The sequence below is a fragment of the Peromyscus leucopus genome, chromosome X (assembly GCF_004664715.2).
Source record: "Peromyscus leucopus breed LL Stock chromosome X, UCI_PerLeu_2.1, whole genome shotgun sequence".
NCBI lineage: Eukaryota > Metazoa > Chordata > Mammalia > Rodentia > Cricetidae > Peromyscus > Peromyscus leucopus.
In genome coordinates, this window is record NC_051083.1 from 21,622,841 (window position 1) to 21,640,849 (window position 18,009).

At 43.8% G+C, this 18,009-nt stretch overlaps 1 protein-coding gene across 1 annotated transcript; it reads right to left on the reverse strand.

The window, feature by feature from the left end:
* Nucleotides 1–7,579: 7,579 nt before the first annotated feature.
* Nucleotides 7,580–8,343, reverse strand: LOC114702899 (RING finger protein 11-like). Its single transcript, XM_037198908.1, has one exon. The coding sequence runs from the start codon at nucleotides 8,281–8,283 to the stop codon at nucleotides 7,792–7,794; it is 492 nt and encodes a 163-aa protein (XP_037054803.1). The 5' UTR covers nucleotides 8,284–8,343; the 3' UTR covers nucleotides 7,580–7,791.
* Between the last annotated feature and the right edge of the window lie 9,666 nt (nucleotides 8,344–18,009).

Below are 18,009 nucleotides of genomic sequence, written 5' to 3' on the forward strand. Positions count from 1 at the left end.
ATTTTCTTCTCTTATTTTATTGAAACTATTTCCTGTGCCTTTGATCTGGATTTCTTTTCCTTTTTTGAGGCCCTTGTTACATAGGCTTTGTCTTTTCATAGTGCTCTAAAGAGCCTGCATGCTCTCTTCACTGGTTTTTAAGTTTTTATTATTGGGGTGGGGGTGGGGCTGGAGAGATAGTTCAGTGCTTAAGAGCACGTACTGATCTTTCAGAAGATCCAAGCTCAGTTCCCAACACCGACATCAGGTGGCTCACAGCCACCTCTGACTCCAGCTCCAAGAACTCTGATGTCCTCTCTGGCTTTCACAGGCACCTGCACACACATGGCATTCACCCACCAAGACTCAGAGAGAGACACATAAAAAGTCAACCATCACAACATTATCGTTTTCACTACTTTCTTTGACTCAGTAACCCCATTCCTCTACTTTATCTTGAGGCCTTGATAGTCTGCTTTCTACTTGGTCCTTTTTATTGGCGTGACTTTCCACTGAACGTTTTGTTAGACTCACTGAATTTTTTTTTGTGGCAAGTTTTATTTCTGTTTGTGTTTTCTTTGGTATTCCTATCTCTTTATTGAATGCTACTAGACACAGACCCTCTAAAAGTGCAGAGACTAGCCAGGTGTGGTAGTGCACACTTGTAACCCCAACACTCAGGACACTGGGGAAGGAATATAGCAAGTTCCAGGCCAACCAGGTCTAATGATCAAGACCCTGGTCTTAAAAAAAAATGTTCAAAACAACATAGCCACAGGATATGGGCTACACAAGGCTAGGAGAAAGTCATTGAGATGTGTCAGTCTCTAAAGGTGCTTGCATCAAGCCTAATCTACAGAGCGGGAAGAGAAGACCAATTCTTGCTAGTTTTCTGACCTACACATACACACTGTGGCACATACAAATACAATATTTTTTTTAAATTATGTGCATATATATGTCTGTGTGGGTGTAAGTCCGGTGTCTGCAGAGACCAGAAGAGAGCAATAGATCTCCTGGAGCTGGAGTTACAGATGATTGTGAGCAAGCCAATGTGGACACCAGTAATCAAACTCAGGTCCTCTAGAAGAATAATGTGCCCTCTTAACTGCTGAGTCATGTCTCCAGCCCCTACACACAATAAATAAATAAATAAGTAAACATTTTTTGGAGACAGAGTCTCACTATGTAGCCCTGGTTGGCCTGGAACTCACTATGTAGACCAGAGACTAGCTTCAAACTCATAGAGATCCACCTCCTGCTGCCTCCCAAGTGCTGGGATTAAAACCATGCACCACCACACCCAGCCCAATAAATATAATCACTGTATCCTCAGATACTGAACCACAGGGTTTGGGGGTACCAACCTCTCAAACCAATAAAGTTTTAAGGTTAAAAATTATTTTAATGCTAGGTATGGCATTCTATGGAAAAAAGACCCTAGTAACTCAGATACCACATGTAAGCATTGCAGCTCAAATGGAAAGGGATCCCGGTAGTCATGAGTACCACAAAGTCATTGTAAGCGCAGCAGTTTACAGCCCTGCTCCAGGGAAAAGTTTCCCCAATTTAACAACTCTGCCCCAGTAGGGGAGGGTTTCCCCAGTTCTGCTCAGGTCCCCCAGAGTGTAACAACTGTGCTCGTCTAGGCGAAGGTTTCCCCAGTGAAAATTGTTACAGCCTTGTTCTGCTCTGCTCGGTTCTCCCCTGCCCAGGCTCCATCTCTGCTCCAACGAGATCGTTCAAGAGATTTATTGGGAGGGAGGAATCCAGGAGAGTGGTTGCCTCTGCCAGGGTAGAAAAAGGCAGCAGCAAATTGATCAGGCACAGGGCTTATACAGGGCTTCTTAAGGGTGGAGTTTTTCCGGGGAGAAGATTTTTCAGAGTGGGAACTGGTTGAGTTTCAATCCACTTGATCTGGGACAAGCTCAGATTGGCTAGATTTTTGTGCTCAGGGATTGGCTGGTTTCGTGCTCAGTTGGCCAGGGACAGATTTGGGTCTGGTTCCAGGGCCAGGGAGGGTTTCTTTCACTGGCTCTGGTTTCAGGGCCAGAGTGGATTTCTTTCACTGGCCCTTTTCCCCTACACCACATACCGCGGCATAGAGACTCTCAAACAGATTAAAGATACAGTCACCTCTACAAACGACCTAAAACAGCTCAGAGTCATTGTACTCTTGTGCACAGAAACTACAAACATCTAATATCTCTGCTGTGGTATGAATGTGTCCCCCAAAAGATGGTGGGAGACTCAATCCCTGATTCATATGTTCATGCATTTTGAGGTCAAGCCTTTAGGAGGTAATTCTGATTGGATGAAGTCATGACAATGAGCCCCCAGGAGAGTTTTAGTGGCTTTATGAGGAGGGAGACTCAAGCTAGCATATTTGTTCTGTTTTGCCATGTCATGATATAGCAGCAGGAAGGCCTTCAAAAGATATTAAATGGCCAGGCAGTGGTGGCGCACACCTTTATTCTCAGCACTTGGGAGGCAGAGGCACGAGGATCTCTGTGAGTTTGAGGCCAGCCTGGTCTATAAAGTGAGTTCCAGGATAGCCAGGCTACACAGAGAAACCCTGTCTCGAAAAACAAACAAACAAAAAGAAGACATTAAACAGATCGTGGCCTCATGCTCTTGGACTTCCTACCTTTTAAAATCATTAGCCAAATAAGCTAATCTTTGTAAATTACCCAGTCCCTGATAGCTTGTTACAGTAATAGAAAATGGAGTGAGCCAGTCACTATATTATGAAATGCTCTCTTGTTTGCCTTCGAGATTTCACAACTTGGAATAAGGACTCCCAAAGCAACTTATACAACTAGTCCTGCAAAGAGACACTTAAAAATTAATTTGGGGGTGAGGGGCTGAAGAGATGGCTCAGCAGTTCAAAGTACTTTCTGTTCATCAAGAGCAGTGGTTCTCAACCTTCCTAATGCTGCGACCCTTTAATACAGTTCCTCATGTTGTGGTGACCCTGAACCATAAAATTATTTTTTGTTGCTACTTCATAACTGTAATTTTGCTAGTTATGAATCATAATGTAAACACCTGTGTTTTCTAATGGTCTTAGGTGACCCCTGTGAAAAAGTCATTTGATCCCAAAGGGGTCGCTGCAGCCCACAGGTTGAGAACCATTGTTCTATGGGCTCTGTGTTCAGTTCCCAGCACCTGAATCAGACAGCTTACAATTGCCTGTGACCCCAGCTTCATGGCATCTGACGCTGTGATGGTTGGTCTTAGTGTCAACTTGTCACAAATTAGAATCACCTGATTGGGGGGTTCAATTAGGGAATGGTCTTAATTCATGTGGGAAGACTCACTCTAAATGTGGGTGGCAACTTCAACTTCTGGTATCAACCCAGATTTTTTTGTTTGTTTGTTTGTTTTTTTTTGTTTTTTGTTTTTCGAGACAGGGTTTCTCTGTGTAGCTTTGCGCCTTTCCTGGGACTCACTTGGTAGTCCGGGCTGGCCTCAAACTCATAGAGATCCGCCTGCCTCTGCCTCCCGAGTGCTAGGATTAAAGGCGTGCGCCGCCGCCGCCCGGCTTCAACCCAGATTTTTTTAAAGGGAGCACGATAAGAAGGAAGGTTATTTGCCTTTTTCTTACTTGGCCTTTCCTCTTGCTACCAAATTGATTTACCCTGTTGCTGCTGCTACTGCTTCCTTTGCTGATATCAGAAACAGTATTTCTGGTGCCGAGTGGAAATACTGCCTTTAATCCCAGCACTCGGGAGGCAGAGCCAGGTGGATCTCTGTGAGTTCAAGGCCAGCCTGGTCTACAAAGCAAGATCTAGGACAGGCTCCAAAACTACACTGAGAAACCCCGTCTCAAAAAAAAAAAAAAAAGAGACCAAAGGTCTTACATTTTCCCCTTCAGATTCAGCCTTCTGTTCTCAAGAGTGACAGGTACTTTCTATGACATCATGGTTGCTGTTTTTCCCCTCCATCCAGGAAGCAGGCTTTCTCCAGACTTTCCCAAGCCTTGTGCATGCCTAGTGGTATTCTTGGACTATAATCCTGCAAAGCCATAGGAAGTTCCTGGAGTGGTTGGAATGAGAATGTTCCCCATGTGTTCAGATATTTGAGCACTTGGTCCCAGCTGATGAGTCTGTTTGGAGAAGTTTAGGAGGTGAGGCCTTGTTGGAGGAAGAACATCACCAGAGGAAGACTTTGCAAGTGAAAAGCCTCCAGTCTCCAGTTCTCTCTCTTTGCTTCATTCTTACATTTGAGATATAAGCCCTTAGCTTCCTGTTCTTATCACTCACCACTATGCCCCTACCATGATAGATTCTTATCTCTCTGAACCATAAACCAATTAAATTCTTCCTTCTATAAGTTGCCTTGCCATGGTGTTTTGCATTTTTTATATTAATTTATGTGTATGTGTGTTTTGTCTGCGTGTATGTATATACATGACACATGTGTTTCATGCCTACAGAGGTCAGAAGAGGGCGTCAGTGATAGTAAAACGGCACTGGTTGGTGGTGCTGGTTACCGGTGGAAAAGTCATGGTGCCACAGCCATGACTACCAGAGTTAGAGCAAGCTTTATTAGAAAGAAGCCAGGCCTGGAAAGAAAGGAAGATGGTGGGAGCAGAGAGAGAGAGAGAGAGAGAGAGAGAGAGAGAGAGAGAGAGAGAGAGAACAGAAAGGAAACACAGAAAGAGCGTGGGGGTCTGGGTCCAGCTTAAGGCGGGGATTACGTGACCACTTGGCAGGTACGCAGTCACCCATGCCCACTAATGATGTAAGATGCCAGACCTGGAAGAGTGAGGGCAGGATCCTAAAAATCAGATCCCCTGGAACTGGAGTTATAGTGTGAGCCACTAAATGTGGGCACTGGGAACTAAACTCGGGTCCTCTGCATGTGCTTTTAATTTCTAGGCCCTTGATCAAGGTATTCTATCACAACAGAAAAGTAACTCATACACTCCCCTTAACATCTGCCTCTGCCATCTTCCCTAGCCTGTACTCAGCCTCCAAAAACTCATAAAAAATTCTTGTTCCTGTGTGTTTAGCCTCATTTAAGCAAATGTTCTGGTCCTGTGAGTCCCCATATTCTCTCCAAATTTCAGGAATCTGATCTGTCCTGTAATGTTTGTTCTTAGATGAGTTTGCTATGCCCAGATCCAGGGACCCCAAAAAGACCACCATGGAGACCAAACCCTGTATGTAAAAGCAAAGAGCCTTTATTATCTTCAAGCTCTGAGCTTGGTCTCTGTCTGTCCAATGCAGCAGTGAGAGCAGAAAGCCCAGAGCCCAGGCAGGGTGGGGTTTTTATCATAGCAGAGGTTGGGGTGAGGGGATTTCCCTGATTGGCTGAACATTTGTCTAGGAGTATCTGTAAAACAAAAATAGGTATGTGCTAGAGTCAGGGACATTTTGTCTAACGGTTGGAATGTTTGGGATTTCAGGTACTTTCCCTTAGATGCAGGCCCTCCCTGGGTAGGGTCAGCTTATGGCTTTTCCTGGTCTGGGTGTTGCCTGCCAATAAGCCTGTCACAGAAGCTGTGTCTGGGCCTCTAAGCCTGTCATGGCAGCTGTGTGGTCAAGCTGTTTTGGGGCCCCTCTACAAGTTCATTCATAAATTTGTTTGCTCGGTGGTTTTTTTTTTTCTTGTGAAGTTGAAAGTTTTTCTTTAGTTCCTTACATGTCCTCCATGTGGAAACCAGAAGATTTTTTCATGTCTTCCTAATCTTCACAACTGTCCTTTTCATCTGTTTCTCCAGGCCACTCATTATCTGTTGTGTTTACTGGTTCTTACTTTCCTTGTAGTTAAGTCTGCATTTTTAAATGGCTTTTGTTTGGTGTTTAGTGTGTTCATGAGTTGGACTACATAGTTTCTGAATATTTCTCATTCTGATTTACATTGTCCCCTCCCATCTGGTAGCATTTCTAATCTCTCTGAGCTCAGTTAGAAATACTAATGAGTTTTTCTTCCTTCCTTCCTTTCTTCCTTTTTTTTTTTTTTTTTTTTGAGACAGTTTCTTTGTGTAACAGCCCTGGCTGTCCTGAAACTCACTCTGTAGAGCAGGGTGGCCTCGAACTCACAGAGATCGGCCTGTGTCTGCCTCCTGAGAGCTGAGATTAAAGGCGTGCGCCACCACCCTCTGTCTAGTTTTCATTTGTTTTGTAGATAGCCTTTTCTTATCTGTAATGTGGGAAATGTGTACTGTCTTTGCTGCCAAAAGTTCAATGAGAAAGTTCCACCTGTAAAGAAATGTGTAAAGACTCCATCCGGCAGAAATCCCTCTTCCAGCCATCATTTTTCTAAGGTAAAAGTTCATGTTCAAAGTTTCAGCCTGCCATCATAAAGCTGTGCAATTGTGAGTTAGTCAACTACCTAAGAATGTGAAGTCCAAGCTCTGACATTCAGAGTGAAGCACAGGACTCCTTTATGTTAGGAATAAAAACCCAGTGAGACCTCCACTGGTGTGCTATCTTGCTTGATTTGACATGGCTATTTACAGATATGCAGAAATAAAACTTTTTGCTTTGCTGAAATACTTTGGACTGTGTGGTCATTTCTTGGAACCCCAGAACCATTTCTAACATGTAAGGGTGTAACTATGTCTTATCTTTTTGCTTCTGATACCATTTTTGGGATTTGATCACTGTTCTTTTTTTTTTTTTTTTTTTTTTTTGGTTTTTCGAGACAGGTTTCTCTGTGTAGTTTTGCGCCTTTCTGGAGCTCACTTGTAGCCAGGTGGCTCAACTCACAGATCGCTGCCTCTGCTCGATGCTGGGATAAAGCGTGCGCCACCCCGGCTCATGTTCTTTTATATTAAATTATTTTTTCTTGTTGGGTGGGCACATTCCTTTAATCCCAGCACTCGGGAGGCAGACTCAGGCGGATCTCTGAGTTCGAGGCCAGCTTGGTCTACAGAGTGAGTTCCAGGACAGGTTCCAAAGCTACACAGAGAAACTCTGTCTCAAACAAAACAAAAACCAAACAAAAGAAAGAAAAAGAAGGAAAAGGAAAGGAAGGAAGGGAGGAAGGAAGGAAGGAAAGGGATCACTGCTCATGATATAATTTTTATACTCGCTCTTCTATTTTATGAAGCTCTCAAAAGCATAGAGGCTAGCTTTTGGAGGTAGCTGGGCTCTGTTCATGCTCGCTTTTACCTGGACCTTCTTTTTCCTTTATCTCTGCTTGTCTTACTCACATTTAAATTTTTTCCTTTGGTGCTATAGATGGGACTCGGGGCCTTGAGAAAGCTACGCATGTGATCTGCTACTGAACTACACCCACATTTGATTCTCTTCCCAGTTTTTTGGGTATGTCTGCTTGACAGCTCACAGGATCCAGACTGTACTAGCCCATCAGGTTGGACTTTAACTTGCTATGTAGCCATGGCTGTTCTGGAATTTTCAATAGTCCTGATTCAGCAGCTTCCTGAGTTCTGGGATTATAAGTGTGTGTCACCATACCCAGCTTCCAATGTATTCTTTACATTTTTTGTCTATTTGCTCTGAGACAGAGTCTGTCCATGTAGTTAAGGCTGACCTCGAACTTGTGATCTTCTTGTTTAAGCCTCCCAAGTGTGGTACGAAACGCCTATACCCCCACACTTGGCTACTGAAACAGATTTTTTTTTCTAATAACAATTATATTTTAAACACTGGGTCAAAGCTTTACATAAAAATACCATCCATCCTACTTTCCCCCATAAGTTTCTAAAATATCACATACTTTCCTCAACATCTGCAGCCATCCAGAAATTTTTAGGAAACTTTTGTGCATGATCTTAATTCCTAATCCCTGGCTCTTTGGGCTCAGTGACAAAAGATCAGAACCACCAAAAATGATGGTTCACTTGAAGTCCGACAGAGACCCTGGCTCAGTCTCATAGGATGAGAGCAGAGCTGCATCAACCGGCTCCATGCAGGAGGGGCACGTGAAGGATCTCATCAGCCAGTCATCTATACAGTCCAGGTGATAGATGTGCATGCACGGCAGAAATCGGATTGGGTCCCCATAAACAAAGTCCATCATACAGATCACACACTCCCCGATCTTTTTTTCTGATCCACTTCTTCCAGGGTCATAAACTCCTTTAGGCAGATGCTGTATAAGGCCTATTCTTTGAGCTATTCTAATTTGTTCCTCTTCAGTCAGCTGAGTTGCTAGCCGAGTCTGGCTAGGTGTTGGATGATAGACGGGAACGGGAACTTGTTCCTGATATGGCGGCTGCTGCGGCTCCTGATCTGGCTCCGTCCGCTCGCCAACGCTAGCCAGGTCGGACTGAGACTCTTGAAGCAGGGAGATGTCATCTGAGGTCAGGGATTTGAGGCAGTTCCCCATCTTCCGGGGCTGGGGTTGTGGGTGAGATCTTGCACAGCGTCCTCAGAAACTGTTCACCCTGTCAGCCAGGTGATGTTTATATGCCTGCATCCCTGAAACAGATTTTTAAAGATAGTAATTTTCTTATAATTAATAAATTAATTGTAAAAATCAATTCTTTTCACAGTGACATTTGCACCCGTGAATGTATCATGTTTTGATCATATTTGTCTTCCTTCTACCCCTCTTGCCCTACTATCTCTTTCTCTTCCCCAAGTTCCTTCTATTTATGACATAAATTAGTAACTAATTAGTAATTACACTCCTGGGAATGTGCAAAATGTTACATATGCAAAATTATTCATCTTGATAACCAGAAGTTGGAAATAACCCAACATCAAAAAATTAGTGTACATGCACAACCACTTTGGAAATCAGTATGGCGGTTTCTCAGAAAATTGGGAATCAATCTACCTCAAGACCCAGCCATACCACTCTTGGGCATATACCCAAGGAATGCTGATTCATACCATAAAGATACATGCTCAGGCCGGGCAGTGGTGGCGCACGCCTTTAATCCCAGCACTCGGAGCGAGCAGCGATCTCTGTGAGTTCAAGCCAGCTGACTACAAGTGAGTTCCAAGAAAGGCACAAAGCTACACAGAGAAACCCTGTCTCAAAAAAAAAAAAAAACCAAATACATGCTCAGCTATGTTCATAGCAGCACTATTTGTAATAGCCAGAACCTGGAAACAACCTAGATGCCCGTCAAAGGAAGACTGGATGAAAAAAAATGTGGTACATATACATAATGGAGTACTACTCAGCAGAGAAAAACAATGAAAGCATGAAATTTGCAGGCAAATGGATGGAACTAGAAAAAATCATCCTGAGTGAGGTAACCCAAACCCAGAAAGACAGTGATGGTATGTACTCACTCATAAGTGGATTCTAGATATAAAGCAAAGAACAATCAGACTGCAACCCACAGAACTAGGGAGGCTACATAGCAGGGGGGGACCCTAGGATGACTGTGGCTTATAATAAATTTTGGCTTTACTCAATCACTGGGCAAGCCTCAGTGAAACATTTCACTATTAGGATAAGAATTTATACTGTATCAAGCTGATAATAGAAAAATAAATAAAAATGAAAAAAATTAGTGTACATGCACATTAAGGAATACTAAAGAGCTGCAAAAAAAAAAAAAAGAAGGGCCAGAGAAATGGCTCAGCAGTTAAGAGCACTTGCTGCTCTTGCATAGGACCTGGGTTTAATTCCTAGCATCCGCAAGTTGTCTCACAACCATCTATAACTCCTGTTCTGGGGGATTGGATGCTCTCTTCTGGCCTCCTTAGGAATCAAACATGAATGTGGTACACAGACACATATGCAGGTAAAACACCTACACACAGAAAAGAAAAGACAAAATAGAGAGACCCTGGGTGTGCATCTCTATAGCTGAAGTTTTGTCCAGTCCTGCCCAGCCCCACTTATAAACCCTGCAGCCACTTATAAAATAATCACTCAGAAGCTTATATTAATTAAAACTCCTCAGCCACTCGCTCAGGCCTACCACTGACTAGCTCTTACATTTAAACTCAGCCCATTTTTGTTAATCTAGATGTTGCCACATTTTCCGCGGCTTTACCTATGTGCCATTACATGCTGCTCTGTGGATGGCAGGCTGGTGTGTCCTGACTCAACCTTCCTATTCCCAGAATTCTCCTTGTCTGCTTATCCCACCTATACTTCCTGCCTGGCTACTGGTCAATTAGCATTTTACTAAACCAGTTGCAAAAGCATAATCCCACAGCACATCTCCATAACTGTTGGAGCATTTACCTATTATGCAGATTGCCCTGGGTTTAATTCCCAGCCCCAGAAAGTACGGAAGAAAAGAAAAAGTTCCTATGAACTGATTTGTAAAGATTTCTGGGATGCATTGTTCATAAAAGATACAGAACTGAGCCGGGCGGTGGGGGCGCACGCCTTTAATCCCAGCACTCGGGAGGCAGAGGCAGGCGGATCTCTGTGAGTTCGAGGCCAGCCTGGTCTACAAAGCGAGTTCCAGGAAAGGCGTAAAGCTACACAGAGAAACCCTGTCTTGAAAAACCAAAAAAAAAAAAAAAAAAAAGATACAGAACTGTTGATTTTTTTTCTTACTCTTTGCACTTTGCTCTTTGGGGGTCCACCACCCAGCTCCCAAATAAATGAGTCTTTTTCTTACTTCTGAATATCCAGACTTAGCTTGGCTTGTTTCTAGCCAGCTTTTCTAACTTAAATTATCCCATCTACCTTTTGCCTCTGGGCTTTTATCTTCCTCTATTCTATACACCTTTCTGTACTTCTTACTCAGTGGCTGTGTAGCTGGATGGCTGGCCCCTGGAGTCCTCCTCTCCTTCTCCTTTTGCTGCTTGATCTTCTCTTCCCAGATTTCTCCTCCTATTTATTCTTTCTGCATGCCAGCTCTGCCTATCCTTTCTCCTGCCTTGCTATTGGCCGTTCAGCTCTCAGGTGTTTTACATAGGCAAAGTAACACAGCTTCACAGAGTTAAACAAATGAAACATAAAAGAATGCAGTACATCTTTGCATCATTAAACAAATATTCCACAGCATAAACAAATTAACACATCTTCATCTAATATTCTACAGCACAGAACAGAAAAAAAACCCACAATGCTAACTTTTTGGTCCTTAGCTATCAGAGAAATGCAAATTAAAACTACTTTGAGATTTCATATTACCCCAGTTAAAATAGAAGAGATTAATAAAAGACAACAAATGCTCATGAGAGTGTGGGTAATGGAATCCTTATACACAGTTGGTGGGAGTGCAAACTGGTACAGCCACTATGGACATCAGTGCGGAGAATCCTAAAACACTAGAAATAGATCTGCCATATGACCCAGCTAAACCACTCCTGGGCATATGTCCAAAGGATTCTATTTCCTACTAGAGAAACACATGTGCATCCATGTTCATTGCTGCTCTAATCACAATAGCTAGGACATGGAAACAGCCTACATGTCCACCCCTGATGGATGGATAAGGAAAATGAGGTGCCTATACAACATGGAATTTTGTTCAGCTATAAAGAAAAACTAAATTATGGATTTGCAGATAAATAGGTGGATCTGGAGAATGTTATACTGAGTGAGGTAACTCAGACTCAGAAAGACAAATATCACATTTTGACCCACAAATACAAAATATCTTTATGGATCACTCAGCTTGTTTATTTTATATAATCCAGGTGCCCAGGGTTGGCAGTGCCCACAGTAGACTGGGCCTTCCCAGATAAATCATTAATCAAGAAAATGCCCTCACAGACTTGCCAACAGGCCTATGTGACTGAGTCTCTTCTTCCCAGGTGGATATAGTTTGTGTCAAGTTAACAAAACTAACAGCATAGTTCTTACCAGAACTTGATGGTAAACGCTATTGCTAAAGACACTATAGACTTTGGACACAGAATGTGAAGAAATCAAACTGGTACTGACTAAGATGTTACCAACTTAATGGCTAGCTTTCATAGCACTGAAAGGTGTTATGTAGGCTGCTGGGGGCTGAGGGGGTCATCACCAGTCATAGCCAGCTGTGAACAACAATAATGACCAGTGTGGCAAGGGGTGCCCATGTGTACAGCAGTGGCACAAAGGTTGCGAGGGTAGCCAGCAACTTTCTGATTGGATTTAAGGCCCACTCCACAGAAGGAAACATGCAGGGTACTGGAAATCGGGCCCCAAACCCATTATTGGGGAGGTCCTGGTCCCAAGGGATGAACCTACTATTCTTGTGTTGCTAAAATGGACATAGCATCAAACTGCCCTCTAAGTTCATACCTCTATATTCACAGATTAGTCAGACTGTGTCAGAGATGTGTGTGTGTGTGTGTGTGTGTGTGTGTGTGTGTGTGTGTGTGTGTGTGTGTGTGTGTGCAGTGTAGGCAGCTAACACAGAAATTCACAACTGGTCAAAGTGCAAAGGCTAAGAGTCTGTGTAGTTCTCAGCCACAAATTGGACATCACTCCACTTCCCTCCAAGGTTCAGAGAGCATCACAGAAGAGGGGGAGGAAGATGGTAAGAGCCAGAGGTCAGGAGGACTGAGGTGAGGCAGGGTCCTCGGACATGCCAGCACCACTGCACTCAGGAACTGACAGCAGCTGTGCTTGCCTGCATACGACCCATACGAGACCAGATCACTCAACATTCTCGCAAGTAGGGGGAGGAGCTCATGAGGCCCCATCCCTAACTGAGGGGCGATTTAGAGTTGGTGGCTTCTAGGAGAGGAAGAGTTAGTTTGCTTTAAAGGTGTAGCCCATGGTAAGTCAAGCACTCCAGTGGTTGTACCCCACCACACACACACACACACACACACACACACACAACACCACACACACACGGGAATATATGAGCAGCACAAATTAGACTCAGTGAGTTATTTTTAAAGGGAAGAGATGAATTTGGGAGGGATGGGAAGTAGGGGATAGAACTAGGAGTTAAGGGGAGAAGTGGGGTGAATATGATCAAAATACATTGTATGCATGTATGAACTTTTCAAAAACAATTTAACCATTTATTCTTAGAAGAGTTACCATAGCTTTGCAGGAATAAACAATGAATTCAAATGAAAATGGTGCCCAATTAAGTACCTCTATGAAGGAAGAGGACTAAGAATTGTGTTTTTCTTTTTTTCCTTTTGGGTTTTCGAGACAGGGTTTCTCTGTGTAGCCCTGGCTGTCCTGGATCTTGCTCTGTAGCCCAGGCTGGCCTTGAACTCACAGAGAGCCACCTGCCTCTGCTCCCTGAGTGCTGGGATTAAAGGAGTGCTCCACCACTGCCTCGCTAAATTGTGTTTTTCTAGGAGACCACTAAGTCAGATCTTTGAAGACACTATTGTGCTTTGCAATGAAGGTCAATATTCCATCTGATCTGTATAAGATGGCTTTAAAATAGTTCCAGAAACCTAGAACTTCTTCTCACCACCTTCACTGTTCCAACAAGAATCTCTTCTCTGGATTGTTGCACTAGATACCAATGAGGTTGTGCTCTTTCCTCCCTCGCTGCCAATTCTCAGTACAGGGCTGGGAAGAATAATTCTAAATATAAGCCAAACCGTGGTACTTCTCAAACTCGTGAAAAAAAAAAAAAAAAAGAACATGATAACTTTTGTCAAAGAAATGGGGATTAGTTAGTCATACTTCTTTGTAGGTGCATAAAGAAGTTCTGGTTAGGACTCGAGAGATGCTTAATGGTTAAGAGCACCAGCTGCTCTTCTAGAGGACCTGGGTTCAATTCCCAGCACCCACATGGCAGCTCACAACTGTCTGTAATACAGTTCCAGGGGACCCAACACCCTCATACAGAAATACATGCAGGCAAAACACCAATGCACATTAAAATAAATAAGTCCTTAAAAAAAGAAGTCCTGGTTAGATATACTAATAAACTAATGAGGGTGGTTGAAGAAACCCCATACTCTTTTAAGTCCTTCTAGAACAATGCTTTGAATACAGACTGCCTATCATTTTGTGTGATTTTTCTATTGCTGTGATAAAACACCATAACCAAGGCAACTTATAGAAGGCAGCAGTTATTTGGGCTTATCCTTCAAAAGGGATAAGAGTCTGTCATGGTGGGGAGCATGGCAGCCAGAGGCAGGCTGGAGCAGGATACTGAGGGCGCGCATCTTGAATCACAAGCAGGAAGCAGAGAAAAGGAACTTCAAATGGCACTTGGCTTTGAAGCCTCAAAGTCTACCCTGGTGTCATACCTCCTCCAACAAAGACACGCCTCCTAAATCTACTGAGACAATGCCACCTACTGGGGATCAGGTTTCCAAACCTCAGAGCCTATGAGGGGCATTCTCATTCAAATCACCACATTGCCTTCAATCCAGGGGTTCTCAACCTGTGGGTTGCAACCTCTTGGTGGTCAAGCAACCCTTTCACAGGGGTCACATATCAGATATCCTGTATACCAGATATTTACATTGTGAATCACAACAGTAGCAAATTACAGTTAGGAAGTAGCAACAAAATAATGTTATGGTTGGGGGTCACCACAACATGAGGAACTGTATTAAAGGTCACAGCATTAGGAAGGCTGATGACCACTGATGAAGTTGTTCACATCTTTAATCCCTGAATTCAGGAGGCAGAAGCAGGCTGATCTCTCTGAGTTCAAGGCCAACCTGGTCTACATAGTGAGTGTAGGTCAGCCAGGGCTACATAAGTGAGATCTTGTCTCAAACACACAAATAAAAACATTCATTTGGTCGGGCAGTGGTGGCACACGCCTTTAATCCCAGCACTCAGGAGGCAGAGGCAGGTGGATCTCTGTGAGTTCAAGGCCAGCCTGGTCCACAGAGTGAGTTCCAGGACAGCCACCAAAGCTACACAGAGAAAACCTGTCTCGAAAATAAAAATTTATTTGAGGGCACAGGAGATGGCTTAGTTGATACAGTGCTTACCATGAGAGCTTGAGGACACAGGTTCAATCCTCGGCACCACATAAAATGTCAGGCACAATGGTGCTTGCGCATCTGTAATCCCAGCAGTGGGGAAGTAGAGACAGGAGGCTCCCTGGGCCTTTCTGATCAGCTGTTCTAGCAAACTCCAGGTTCAATAAGGGTCTCTGTTTCAAAGAAATAAGATGGAAGGGCTGATGAGGTGGCTCCCATGGTAAAGGCACTTGCAGCCAAACCTAAAAACCCGAGTTTGATTCTGGAAACACATGGTAGGAAGAGGAAATCGAGAACTGACTCCTAAAAGTTGCCGCTAGCCCCAGAGCATGCCCACACAATACACATTCACATACAAAATAAGTAAATAAATACTAATAATAATATAAATTCAAAAAAACAAGATGGGGGAGTGATTGAAGAACACACACATTGTTGATCTGACCTCTACATGCAATGTGCAAAGACACACACACCACACACACACACACACACACACACACACACACACACACCTTGGAAGATCTCACAGCTAGCCTAGTCTCCCACAATGGCTTGTCATGGATAGGTAACATCTGACACGTGAGTTCTGATGATAAACAGTTGTCTAGGTTACTTTTCTGGATTGAAAGACACTGCTGAAAACTTTTACTCTCACTTGGTCCTGCAGATGACTAAGGAGAAGGCTTGGCATCTCTGCCTTTGTTATTGCATTTGTTTCCTTTCTTGCCTTAACCTTTGCATGGATTCCATTCAGGTCTGTATATACACAGGCCAACCATGTAAGAAATAATTTGCCCGGAATTATAATATAGGGTCCGTTAGCCCTAGACTTAACTTAATCTTTCTCCTCCCCTTCCAAGGCTAATGACGCCTACCCACAGCAACCAGGAGACACACCAGAGCAAGAAAGGAATGACAGGCGGTGCTGCGTTGAGAACTCATGCACATTCCCCTGCTGTAGCGCTCTCCTTCATCATTCCTGTGTTTGTAACTCTCGCCTTGCTGCAGCTGAGAAGTCTGTTTGTGAGCGGAGCTCGCTCTCACTCCCCCATTCTTTGTCACTGAACAAAGCCTTTCCCAGCAGTCCCAGGCAACCATGTGGTGCCGCCGTAGGTCACTGTGTTAATTGCCTGTGTATTTGTCTGAATTGTCCGTTTGTGTGGGCTTCTTCCAGACAAGGATTATAATATTCTTCATCTGTCTTCCTTCCCAGCAGCATATACCTTCATAAAGGAAGTACTTAGAATGTTTGCTGAATTTGTTACTCTGTGGGGTTGATGGGCATCCATCATGAAAAATTGTTGCTTTCTCCTTTAAAGCTCTGATAACTGTGAACCACCTAAAGTAACTCCATTTTGTCCTAGTTTTAGCTGACTCACTCAGAGGCCCCTCAAACCCATCCTCCCATCCCCACCCCCAGCCGCCAGCTAACCACATCCTGCTAAGCAGAACATTCTCATTCTGCAGCGTTGTTCTACAGGTCCATTATTCTACAATATAAAACAAATTGTTCGAATCAACTGAAGTAAAACTTTTGAAAACACTTCCCCACCCCTCCACTCCCCATGGTAGCCTGCCTTTGGTATGATGTAATTGAGGTTTTCAGTTTATAAATCCTACCCTGCCTCACTCGGGGTCAATAGTCTTTTCTGGTGTGAGCCTGCTTCCACCTCTGGGAAATAAAGGGCTCTTCATGTGACCTTCATTAAGTGGCATTCTTCCCTGTGTCTTGCGTGGGTACAACAACTAAACGTTACCGTCTAAGACTGGTGTGAACAGCTCTAAGGAAAGCGGATTATCACCTTCATCTCAGCTCATTTCTATCAATAGACTGTAGGCCTAAGATCTCAATACCTTATTTATATCACATTATCAAGGCAGTCATGAAGGATTAAGATCTTATTAATGTTAACAAGCCAGCCTTTAAGTACTGCCCCCTCAGCTAATTCACTACCTAACAAATTGCTCTGCTTAGTCAATGGCTGCAACCCTGACTATGCATTCATCTCAGTTGGAGAGCTTTTAAGCAGCCTCTTACTCAGGGCTCCATACAGAGCAGTCATATTAGAATCTCTGGGTTGGGTGCCAGGCATCAGTAGGTTTGACACTCCCCAGGTGATCCAATGAGGGCCAGCGTTGAGAATGAGAATCACTGAGAGACTGAAAGCACTCTCCGTGGGTTCTGACTGCTTCCTCCTGCCTCTTTGTCACCCTCACTCCAAGCTCCCTTCCTCTCCTCACTTGCTTCCTTCTGCTTGCTCACCTCTGTTGTCTGCTAATGTAGAGAGTCAGCAAGCCCTGGGCTCTGTCCTCTTGTGATCACGGGGCAAGTCATACTCTCAGGTTCTTGGTTTCTTTTCCAATCCAGTCATATCACTTGTGCTCACAGGTAATAAGGGACTCTGAAATCCCTTGGCTGCTGAAGAACAACATGCAGATATAAGAGATACCTACAGACTGAGTACCAACATACACTATGTTGAGGGATCAAAAGCCACCCGCAGAAAGTGCCACAGAGAGTTAACACGGTCTAAAGTTTCAATCCAGGCAAGTGAAACTGTATTGTGACTAAAAGCTACTAGAAAAACATTTCTAGCTATATTCATGTAAAGTGTAAGGACAAAACATCTACAGGGATAATAAACTCCACACTCAGGGTGAGAGTAACTCTGGAGGGTAGGAAAGGAAATGGAGCAAATATATCTTTAAAGTTTTATTTGAAAAAGATTAGTTTTCTTTCTGTGTATCTCTGCATGTATATGTGTTTCTTATGCTTTTCGTGTTTTTTTTTTCCTGTTTTCTGTGCTGACTAGTTTAATGTCAACTTGACACAAGCTAGAGTTATCTGAATGGAGGGAACCACAATTGAGAAAATGCCCCCATAAGATTTGGCTGTAAGGCATTTTTTTGTTTTGTTTTGTTTTTTGAGACAGGGTTTCTCTGTGGTTTTGGTGCCAGTCCTGGATCTCGCTCCATGGACCAGGCTGGCCTTGAACTCACAGAGATCCGCCTGGCTCTGCCTCCCAAGTGCTGGGATTAAAGGTGTGTGCCACCACTGCCAGCCTTGCAAGGCATTTTCTTAATCAGTGATTGGGGAGGGCCCGGCCCATTGTGGTTGGTACCATCCCTGGGTTGGTTGTCCTGGGTTCTATAAGAAAGCAGGCTGACGGGCGTGGTGGCACACGCCTTTAATCCAGCACTGGGGAGGCAGAGGCAGGCAGATCTTTGTGAGTTTGAGGCCAGCCTGGTCTATGGAGCGAGATCCAGGAAAGGCACA

Excerpts from the sequence above, each read along its gene's own strand:
- LOC114702899 (XM_037198908.1), bottom strand. The coding sequence starts at position 8,283 with ATGGGGAACTGCCTCAAATCCCTGACCTCAGATGACATCTCCCTGCTT.